The sequence below is a fragment of the Cavia porcellus genome, unplaced genomic scaffold, assembly GCF_034190915.1.
Source record: "Cavia porcellus strain 051 isolate PalLab524CR breed Dunkin Hartley unplaced genomic scaffold, mCavPor4.1 scaffold_9, whole genome shotgun sequence".
In the NCBI taxonomy this organism is placed as follows: Eukaryota; Metazoa; Chordata; class Mammalia; order Rodentia; family Caviidae; genus Cavia; species Cavia porcellus.
The window spans coordinates 63,829,403-63,840,663 of record NW_026947492.1 but is presented as its reverse complement, the minus strand read 5'-3'; the positions used below and the strand labels follow the sequence as shown (position 1 = coordinate 63,840,663).

Here is an 11,261-nt window from a genome sequence, read left to right as displayed (position 1 = left end):
TCTTCAGAAATACGGGGGCATCTTACCAGGACTAATTCCATGAATTAATATTGTCCTTTAGAATTCAAAATCTTCCATTTCCCTGATTTTTGATTCTACTAATTCCCCAGAATTATTAACAAATCATTATGGCAAAATTTTAAAGGTAAAGAAGCAAAAGCAGAAGAGGGACAATAACCTTGAAATGTATCCAGAGCTTAATCTCTGTCAAGATTCTGTTTATACTTTAGTTGTGTCACAGCCCTGTGATATAGATGCAGTCAGGGCATAATCAAGAGATTTTAAAATCATGACAGTTCCCCCAATGTCTCATTCAAACTGAAATTTATTTGAGTAATTGTAAATATACATAAATGATTGTATTAATATAGATTCTGTGTAGAAGTTTTCATGGTGATGCCCTGGACAAGTTCACTGGAGAAAAATTTTCTTGATTGCTTTGATTTTGATATCCATCTTCTGATACTCTAAGCATGTGCTAAGAAGAATATCTGAGAAAATAATTTCTCTATGGTCAAACACCATTATCATCATCAGTGAAACCAGGATCAAGCTTAATGCTAATCTAAAGCTCACGTTCTTCCCTAATAGCACCTCCTCAAGGTCATATGTCAGTCTGACTTTCAGAATCATGGTAACTCACTGTGCTCACTGTCAGAGGAACTCTGTTAACTCATAAGTTTCTATACAATAAGCATAAAAATGTAAAACCCTATATTGGTAAACATCTGGTCAAATTCAGCATTTTTTCCACTGTAAAGACAAAGTATTAAGCACGTGCTCTCGAATCTGCCTGGTTTTGATCCCATAAATGATGGGGTTCAGCATGGGTGGGGCCAACATGCAGACATTGGCCAGCAGAATGTGGGTATGGAGAGGAACATGATGCCCAAACCTCTGGGTAATTATGGTAAAAATGCCAGGCAAGTAAAACATAGAAATGACCCCAAGGTGGGAGCCACACGTGCCCAGAGCTTTTTGCCGAGCTCCTCTGGAGGGGAGGTGGAAGACTGCATAGAGGATGAGGCTGTAGGAGACTAAGATGAGCAAGGCGTCTAGCACTACAGTAGAGAAAAGGACAGACAAGCCATACCAGACATTGACACGAATATCAGCACAAGCAAACTTGGCTACAGCCATGTGCTCACAGTAGGTGTGTGGCAGCAGATTGGTATGGCAGAAAGGCAGTCGTTTCACCAGGAACACATCTGGGAGAATCACACAGAAGCTTCTCAGGACCACAGCCAAGCCAATCCTCAGGATCACTGCATGACTGAGGACTGTGCTATAGTGCAGTGGGTTGCAGATGGCCACGTAGCGGTCGAATGCCATTGCCAGCAGAATCCCTGATTCAGCAATGAAGGTAGCATGGATGAAGAAGATTTGTGTGACACAGCCATCAAGGGAGATTGCTCCTGCATGAAACCAAAATATAGCCAGGGCCTTGGGCACAGTAGTAGTAGACAGGATGAGGTCAGCCAAAGCCAGCATGCAAAGGAAGAGGTACATGGGTTCGTGGAGTCTGTGGTTAGTGATGATGACAAAGATGAGGAGGCTATTCCCAAAGAGGGCAACAAGGTAGGAAATAAAGAAGGGGAGGGAGATCCCTCCATGGTGGTCTTCCAGGCCAGGGATACCCAGCAAAATGAAGAATGAGTGGCTGGTACCAGTGTAATTGAGGGTTGCCATGCCCAGGGCAGGTCACTGGAGCATTAGTCAGTAGGATTTGGCAGTCATTCTTGATCTTCAAAAGGCTGAATGAGATTAGGGTAGGGAAAGAGAGAACAGACAGTTTTTTATTGGACAGAACAGCAAAAAGCATGCTGGTCAAGAAATCAGGAGATTCCTTGCCATCCTATTCACTAGCTGCGTGATTCCAATAAATTATTCCCTCCCCCTAGATCTCTCTTACATCATTTTAAAACTATTTGAAGAGATGATACCTTAGATCAACATTAAAACGAGCCATCCAGCTCAAGAATGTCATAGAAGTTTGCCTCTTATTGTAAAAAATTGGGACTCTAAATAACAAACACTGCATTTCCTCTTGACTGCTAGAATGGGATGTGCTTCTCAAAAGGAAAATAGTCACTGAGTCGCCTAGCGTGTGCCAGGAATACTGCTTAAGGATCCGTTTGGAAGAAAGGCAGAAAATGAAGCAAATAGAATGCAAACAGTGTAGGAGAAAAGCTAAATGTGAGCAGCCATAAAAAGTTCAGGAATTAGTTAAGAAAAAACTACATGTAAGTGTGACTCCCGGCTGAACCTTGAAGGTAACTCAAAGTTTGCCAAGTAAAGAAATGTGAAGAAGAAAAGAACTTAAATAAAGTCGTAGGTCTCTGAAAAGGCACAGGGTTTGGGAGAATATTAAAATGATGCAGATTTAACAGATTTAACAGCCAAGCACTGAAGATTTTGTGTACTGCTCCAATGGGTTTAAAACTGATGTTGACGTAAGAGCCAGTGAAGTGTTTGTAGCCTGAAAATAAAAGGAAAATGATGATGAAAGTAACATTGGAAAAGCTTTTTAAATGCAGCTCTCCATTAGGGGAACTGAACATGTACACATCTCTCTCAAGCAGCCGCCTGGACTGTGACTTCACCCACCTTCACCCTTTGACTGCTGGCATCTGGAATGACCAGATAGTGACATTATGATACATATCAAGATATTTTCAAGCTACACAGAGTGGTGCATGCTTGTAAAGAAATTGGGAGGCTGAGGCAGGAGGATCATTGCAAGTTCGAGACCAGCCTGAGCTACAAAAGTGAGCTCAAAGCCATCCTGAACTGCATAGTGAGACCTTGTCACAAAAAGACAAAAAAAAAAAAAAAAGATACTTTCAGACTTCTTTTAAACACTTTTCTATTCTGTTTCCACAACTTTTTGCTTACTTTGAATTAGTCACTGGTCCATTTTCTTTCTCAGCATTTCAGAAGAAGTCTCCTACAAATCAATTTTTGCCACTTTGTAATAAATTAATATTTGTCCATGTAAGTTTCCACTATCCCCAAAGCTTTCAGAACACAAATTCAGAGCTAAGTGAACTGAACTGCAATTCCTAAGACCCTAGGTAAAGTTCTTGTGTATTTACAGTTTCTGAGTTTCAAGTGGCTGATGGTAGTGAGAGAATAGTATGGTAAAGATTGCATTTTACATAGCTTTGTGTCAGATGGAATCCTGAAAGTGGCCTGTATATCTGTCAACAGATGAATGGATAAAGAAAACGTGATATTTACACACATGGAGCACTGCTCTATCATAAAGAAAGATGAACTTGAGTCCTTTGTAGGAAAATGGATGCACTTTGAGGCCGTGGTGTTAAGTGAAGTAAATCAGACACACGCTAAAACATTGTGTGGCTTCTCTCATATGAGAAACTCAAATTATAAATAAAGAACAAATAATAGGAAATAGGGAGACAGAACTTTCTTGAATGGGAAGCAGGTGAGGAGATAGGAGAGGAAGGAAAGCGGGTGAAAAGAGGAACTAAGATGCATTATGTACCTGTATTAACTCTTCACAAGGATCGTAAACATGTACTGCAAACATGTACTGCAAGCATAATCTGTTTTTTAAAAAAGATGGATGAGGAGTGGAGAAGATTGATCATAGAAAGAGATCTGTGAAGAAGGGAAGTATTCTCTGGGCTTTACGTGCATTATTTCAAACACTACAACCTGAGATAACTATAGTCTTTCCCCCATTATAGAAATAGGGGAGCAAATGAAGCTTGCAGATTTTAAATGGTACTGGTCACCTGCAAATGGTCCCCGGATTTGGATCACCAGAACTTCACTTGCTGTCTGTCCTGTTCCACCTGCACCCATGCATCAGGAGGTGTCTGTGATTTTCTGACTCCTCTTTCAAGGAGCAAAACAAAGCCATTTGTTGTTAGTTCCCTTAACCTCCTCCATCCTCACTCTGCCACCCAGAAATGTATTTATACCCACAGCACAGTCTCGCTCTTTTCCTGTTAAAGGCTAAGCCTCCCATCCATGCACAGGACCCCAACCCTCTCTTCCTTTTGTGTATCTCTCCCCATTACCCGATCACTGTCTAGTAATCTCAACATCTCCCTCTCTGAGGCCTGGCCTCTTACCTCACCCATAAGGTTGACTCATTGCCATTCTACTTATGACACCAAGATGTGTTAACATCCTTTCTCCAAAATCATTTATTACATCGTAGTTGCCAAATCCAATATCATTTTTCACTTTGCATTTGTAAGATCCAATTTGTGTTATTAATACTTACTAATTTTACAACAGTAACCATAAATGCCAGTATTATATTTCTATTCCTCACATCAAACTGATTTATAAAGTTAAAAGTATCACTAGTTGATTCATGAAGAAACTGGAACACAAATAAATACTTCATACAGTCAAGTTGTTGGTAACTAGGCTGATATTTGAATACAAAACTATTTAGGGTCAAATCTTTCATTCTTTTTTCCTTTTTCTTTCTTTTTTTTTTTTCTTTTTTTTTTTTTTGGTACCAGGAATGGAACTCAGCATCTTGTGTTTGCCAGGCAGTCACTGTGCCACTGAGCCATATCCCCAGCCCCTATTCATTTTTAAAAACATTTACTTTGTTGTGATAACTACCTAAACTACCTTCTATGCCCTTCCAATTCTCCTGTGCTACGACTTCTGAGACATGCAGCAAGTGTAAGACCCGAAAACTGACCTTTAGAATCAGACCTACCAGGTTAGATTCCAGCTCTGCCAGTGCTTATCCTCATGCATCACCTCCATTCAGATGCTTATTTTCACACACACTCGTTTGCATAGTCATCATCACACATATTTACACAAATTTTGATGAAGATTTATATACTGACAGAGTTTCACATTTCACTCAAATAGCCCTCTACTATGACACTTCACACATACGTACTTTTAAGCTTTCTCATACACATACTCTGACGTAATCATTGTCTCATTAAACTCTCCCATGAATAAGTTATTTCTTACGTAAGCTGTAAATCTTTTTACCTTCATTTGACATTCATTAAGTCACTTTGCTCCAGTAGGTACAGCTGCAAGGGGTTATTCCACCCTCACCAGTCTGCAGCCTTTCAGTCCACTTACCTATGCTAGAGCGGGACTCACACAAATCCAATTAACAGAGTAACACCCTGGCTTCCTCTCTTCCACTTTGAACTGTCCATGCTCCATTCAGAGATACGAAATATAAGCGCTGGTCGGGACTTAACTCCAGGGAATCATTACATTGCAGCCTATGAGCCAAGACCTGACCTCTGCCTGTTTTGTAAATCAACTTTGATTGAAACACAGCGATTTCCTTTTATTTACATACAAACTGTCTATGGTACTTTTGTGGGACAGAGTTAAAGAAACCATATTTGAAGCCTCAAGTGTTACTCTAGCCCTCAACAAAGTAAATTTCAGGCCCCTACTTGGAATAATCTTGTCATGGAAATTATTAATATGGTCCCCAAAAGATAAAGCAATGTTCCAGTGATAGAAGAAATTAGTTTAAAGAAGTCGAGAAGTCAGCTTGCTTTTCACCTTACTAGCATTTCCACAATGCCAGAGCACTTCTGCAAGAATGTTTTGGTCTGTCCTGTCTCACTGTTTCAAGAGACAGGAATCCAAGTATACCTTCTGCTGAATGGCCAAAGGTGAAGGCCATCAATCACTGTTTCCATGTCTCAATAAACTCAGTATTTCCCCCCAACTCCTTTATCGCCATTTTCACTCAGACCCCACAGATTATGACCATGTGTAGAAGAGCCCACAGGAGCACCAGGCTTTGCTGGTTGGCACCCACGTACCTTGCTCCTACCCTCAAAGTGTCCCTCACTGCCGTCCATAGCCACCGACTGGAGCCATGTCCCTGCTTTGGTTCCAGGGCCTCCCCACAAGAACACTCTATGCTGTGGCCAGTGAACCAAGCCGAAAGAAAAACTACATGACAAATTATCCTTTCTCTGAGGATGCTCAGGGATCAGGGACTTTTCCACGTATCTTTCTTCTCCCCTAGGGTCACCTCTACTGCCAACGATGTAACTATGAAGTCATTAACTCTTTCATGTCGTGGATGCTGAGAGTGCATCATGAAAAATACGCTTGACAGGTCCAGTGAGTTGGGGAGAGATTTGGTGTGAGAAAGAACAAAAAAGAGGATGGAAATATGGTGTGAGGTCATCTTCAAGGCTTCAAATCTTACTTCATATCATCAACCATGACTTCTAGGAGGCACAGAGGCACTTCAGGAACAGGAATCCTATTCATTTACTCAAACATTTATTTAAACATTCGTTTGTTCACTTGCAACATACTCAGCATTAAGTACTATGACAGTACCATAATAAAATGTTGAACAAAGCCTGCTAAACAATGGAGTGTTACTCTTCCATAAAGAAAGAAAAGCCAGTCATTTGTGGGGAAATGGGTACATCTTGAGACCATAATTTTAAGTGAAATAAATCAGACACCAAGGCTTAAATATCACATGGTTTCTTTTATTGGAGAAGTCCAGATTTTAAATAAAGAGCAAAATAACAATAGATGATAGAAAGTTGGAAAATAGACCTTTCTCAAATGAGGATCAAGAGACGGAGGGGAAGAGGCTGGGGATTTAGCTCAGCAGCATAAACGCCTGCCTTGCAAGCAGGCAGTTGTGAGTTCGATCCCCAGTACTGATAAAAAAGGGAAGACAAAAAAAAAAAAAAGAGAGAGACAAAGAGGAGGGAAAGGAAAGGGGGTGGAAAACACAATTAGATGTGTCATGTACATGTACTAACTCCACATTAAGAATATAAACATTGTGTATGGCCAACATGTACAAATAAAAGTTTTTTAAATATATGTATTTATGTTTTGCCTATAGAACTAAAGTTTTGATTTCATCAACTAGTAATTATCAAAGAAAGGTTTCATAGATAATCGTCCAAAGTTCTTTTTCCCCTATTTTGGGGTATTTACATTGTTGCGATCATACTGTAAACTTTGCATGCTCTAATTTTCCATGGCAATAAATAGCCACATAGGTCCTTTATTTTTTCCCATTTCAGGAAATTCTTTTTTCTATTGTATGGGAAAAAAAGGCAAAACAAAATTCCATAACAAAATAGGAGAATTATAATGAGTCTTTCCTGGACCTTGTCTTGGTCCAGGAAGTTTATATTTGTAAATTCCATGGAGAAGTTATTGGAATTTTAGAGAGTTAATTCCAACCTATCACTTCCAGGGCAATTTACAAAAATAATAAAGGCTCTAAGGCATGTTTATAGATATGGGGAGCCAAGGGGGTCCTAGGTCCAGCCAAGATGGTGATTTACTGGAACAAAGGTCCCAACCCAGGGCCCACCCCAGATTTTATTAATTCATGAAGAAAGGAGTGGCTTGAGGGTGAGTGACTGTGAGAATGGCAGTAAATACATGAGTGCTGTGAGCTGGGCTGGGCAGGAGGCCTGAAATCACCTCCACAATATGCAGAGAAAAAAATATACATTGCATAAATGAGGTAGCATGTCCTGACCTGCAAGTAAGTCCACAGAGTGGGGATGAAAAGGAACAAGAGACACAAAGAGCGGAGACAAGATGAAGAATTCCAATCAAGTCTCGTCTATTCACGGAAGGAGTAACAAATATATAGGGTATTGAGGAGGAGGGATTTGGGTTCTGAGACTTCAGCAGGTAACTTAGCAACAGTGGCAGGACTGAGGGTTATAGGTCAATTCAAATTTCCCCGGGCGGGCTCATAAAGCAGGCTGATTAACATAATTCCTGAATAGATCAAGCAAGCTAGGTAGGCAAGGTGCTGCCTAGCTACCAAACTTAACTCCTAGAGGGAGTTAAAGTGCTATGGCCTGTAGATGTTAAGGTGGTACAGCCTGCAGATGTTAAGGTGGCAGCCAATTACAGGGCTTCCCACAGTAGCAGCTAATGGTTTGGGGTTGGTGTTTCAGTTCTGATATGCAAACTTTTCTGCCTTGGAAAGTCATAGCCTCCTCTCAAGCCTGGATCCCAGTTTACAGCCCTGGAGCTGTGGTTCTTCATCCCACTGGCTCAATCACATTTTGGGGGAGTCATGGGATAAGGAAGCAGCGACTTTTCTGTCACCTAGCTTCAAAGATTACACATCACTGCCTCATCTATGCCTATTATACTGCTTAAAGCCAATAGAAAGGAAAAAGAAATGGCCTAGCCAGCTCTGCACATGTATCAGTATGTGGAGATAGGACCAGGTTTAGCCAAAATAGAGATAATTGCTCTTTGGTCAAGAAGAGTCATCCAGGTGGTCCTCCATGGAGAGTAACAATAGTTGACACATTGCATGTTGTTATCTTTAAAGTAATTGCTCAGGTTACAAGATACAGGCATAAAAATGTCTCCAATCGATATCTGAACAAACTTTTCTTTTTAATGAACTAAGAGACACTAATAGTAAAACTCACTTGCATTTTTTTCCCTCTTCCCTATGGTCCTTCCTTTTTCACCTATCCTAGTTCATTTTTCCTTTTGAACAATTTCTTCTCATTTCACAAAGTCTAATGCACATTTTAGAAGTTATTTGTTGCTTCAGTTTCTCACATCAAGGAGACAATACTATGTTTACCTTTGTGACTCAGACTTATTTCCCTAATGAGTACTGTCTCAATTTGCACCCATTTACCTACACAAGTCTTTATGGCTAAGTAGTATTCCATTGTATAAAATACCACATCTTTTTCATCTATTCCATGATTGATGGGCATTTGGGTTGTTTCCAAGATTTGGCTATTGCAAATTGTGATATATGGGTGCACATATATCACTGTACTACGATGTTTTTAATTCTTCTGGGAAGATACTCAGAAAAGGAATAGCTGGGTTAAATAGTGTCTCCAATCCCAGTTTTCTGAGGAATCTCCCCACTGATTTCCACAGTGGTTGTATTAGTCTACATTACTACCAACATTAGAGAAGCATTCCATTTCCCAACAGCTCCTCGAGCATTTGATTTCTTGATGGTAGCCATTCTTTCCAGGGTAAGAGGAAAAATCTCAATGTTTTAATTTGTATCTTTCAAATGACCAATGATGTTGAACATTTCATATATTTATTTGCCACTTATATTACTTCATCTAAGAAATGTATATTCATCTCAGATGCTCATTTTTGGTTGGGTATTTGAGTCTGTGGAGTATCTGATTTTTTTCAATGCCTTATATGTTCTAGACAGATAACATAGAAAGATAGATATGTTAATAGACAGATTTTCCTATGTCTGAGAAAAAATTGGCTGCAATTATTTCTTTTCACTCTTTTGATGATTTTTTTTTGCAGTGAAAAATCTTTTTAATAAAGTATGGTCCCAGTTGTTGATTCTTTGAAGTATTTCCTGTACAGTCTGAGTTTTGTTCATAAACTCTTCATCTATGCCTAGGTCTTCAAGATTTTAACTAATTTTCTTCCAGTATATTTAGTGCTTCTGTTTTACTATCTACATATTTGGCCATTTTGACTAGTTTAGTGTATGGTGATAGACATGGGTCTAGTTTTAGTCTCCATTATGTAGAGAGCCAGTTTTCCATACCTATTTATAAAGAAACTATCTTTCTTCCCATGAAAAATGCTTGGCCCCTTCATCAAAGATAAAGTAATGGTTGAGTGTCTTTGTTATTTGTGTTTTGGGTTTTTTGATGGATATAACTGATATGTACTGACTTATCTTCATCCTGCTATCTTTCTGCTCTTAGTTCTGTACTTTTCCCTCTGTTTCATTGTTTGCCCTGCTTAGTGGTTTCCTTCTATTGTTCTTAGAATTGCAGTCATCTTTATCTCTTTCAAGAGTATCTTTCAGTAATTTTTGTAGTGTTGGTTTGGTGGTCATGAATTTCTTAAGCTTTTCTTTATCATGGAAGTGTCTTATTTCTCCATCAGTTTTCAAAGATAGTTTTTCAGGGTACACCAGCATGGGTTGGAAGTTGTTTTCTTTCAGGACTTGAAATACTCACACCCTACTCTTCTTAACTTGACTTTGTGTTAAGAAATCTGCAATAATTCTGATAGGCTTTCCTTCATAGGTGACCTATTCCTTTTCTCTGACAACATTGAGTATTCTGTTCTTGTGCTGAATTTCTGGGATCTGGATTATTACATGTTTGGTGAAGATTTATTTTGGTTATGGCTAATTGAGGTCCTATATGCCTCACTAATCTGTATATCAGATTCTTTTCCCATGCTTAGAAAATTTTCTGTTATTATTTCTGTAAATATTACTATGTCATTTGTGTTGACCTCTCCTTTTTCTTTGACATGTGTCAATCTTATAATGTATCTCTTTACACCATCGTGCAGCTGTTGAGTTGTTGTTTCCTTGTTCCTTGTTATTTTTAAGAGATCTTTTCTTTCATGATCATAAGCTTCCATCCTGCCCTCAAGGTCTGTGAGTCTATCTTCAGCTTCAATCAAGTGGTTTTGAAGGATTCCAATGGAATTGTTAATTTACTGAATATCCATTTGAATATTTCATGCATTCTAATTCTATCTTATATTGTTCACTTAAGGTTTCTATCATTTTCTTATGTTCCTCTATTTTTTTAATTTAAAGAAAGACAAAATAAAATAGAAAACGGGCAGAAATAGTACATACTTTCAAAGAAAAGAAATAGTAATAAATCACTAGCTGATGTATACATATTGTCCCCCAATAAACAGTTGTTCGTGGAACATATAAATGGGATTTCAACCAGGGAGATTGCACAACAGTTCTGTTAAACTATCCAACAAAAACTAAGTATTATGACTGTCAATCCTATACACTTAGATATGTACACATTTATCCATATCTTCATTTATATTGAGACCTAACACAACTTATTGGATTAAAATCCTTCTGAACAAAGATTAATAATATTTCTGGATTTCACACATAACACTCTGGAATCAGAATTGGGTGCTGCAGTGCCACTTTCTTTCCTTACAAAGTTTTTGCTCATTTCATCATGTGTCATCAGATCAATTCTGAAATTAATGGAGAAATTAATAGGTTTTATAGGTTTTACGTAAGCATGAGTCTTAACATGTATTTCTATCCTTTATATATTAGAGGGAGAAACATAACAAAGCTGGACAGAACTAAACTTTTTCCTATAGACATATAAAACTAAAAAGACATATAAATCTGCTATATAAGGAGTTCTGCCCTGGTCACTGTGCTGTTTCTTGTTATCAACAACGGAATTGGCTATATCATCAGATAAAGTACAATTGAGCTTATCATTACATAACAGAAATAACAG

At 38.6% G+C, this 11,261-nt stretch overlaps 1 protein-coding gene across 1 annotated transcript; it reads right to left on the bottom strand.

Moving 5' to 3' along the window:
• Positions 1-738: 738 nt before the first annotated feature.
• On the bottom strand, positions 739-1,689 carry LOC100717893 (olfactory receptor 52B4-like). The gene has a single exon (XM_013145272.2). The coding sequence runs from the start codon at positions 1,687-1,689 to the stop codon at positions 739-741; it is 951 nt and encodes a 316-aa protein (XP_013000726.2).
• Between the last annotated feature and the right edge of the window lie 9,572 nt (positions 1,690-11,261).

What these genes read in the sequence shown, in the direction of transcription:
- LOC100717893 (XM_013145272.2), bottom strand. Translation starts at nt 1,689, where the DNA reads ATGGCAACCCTCAATTACACTGGTACCAGCCACTCATTCTTCATTTTG.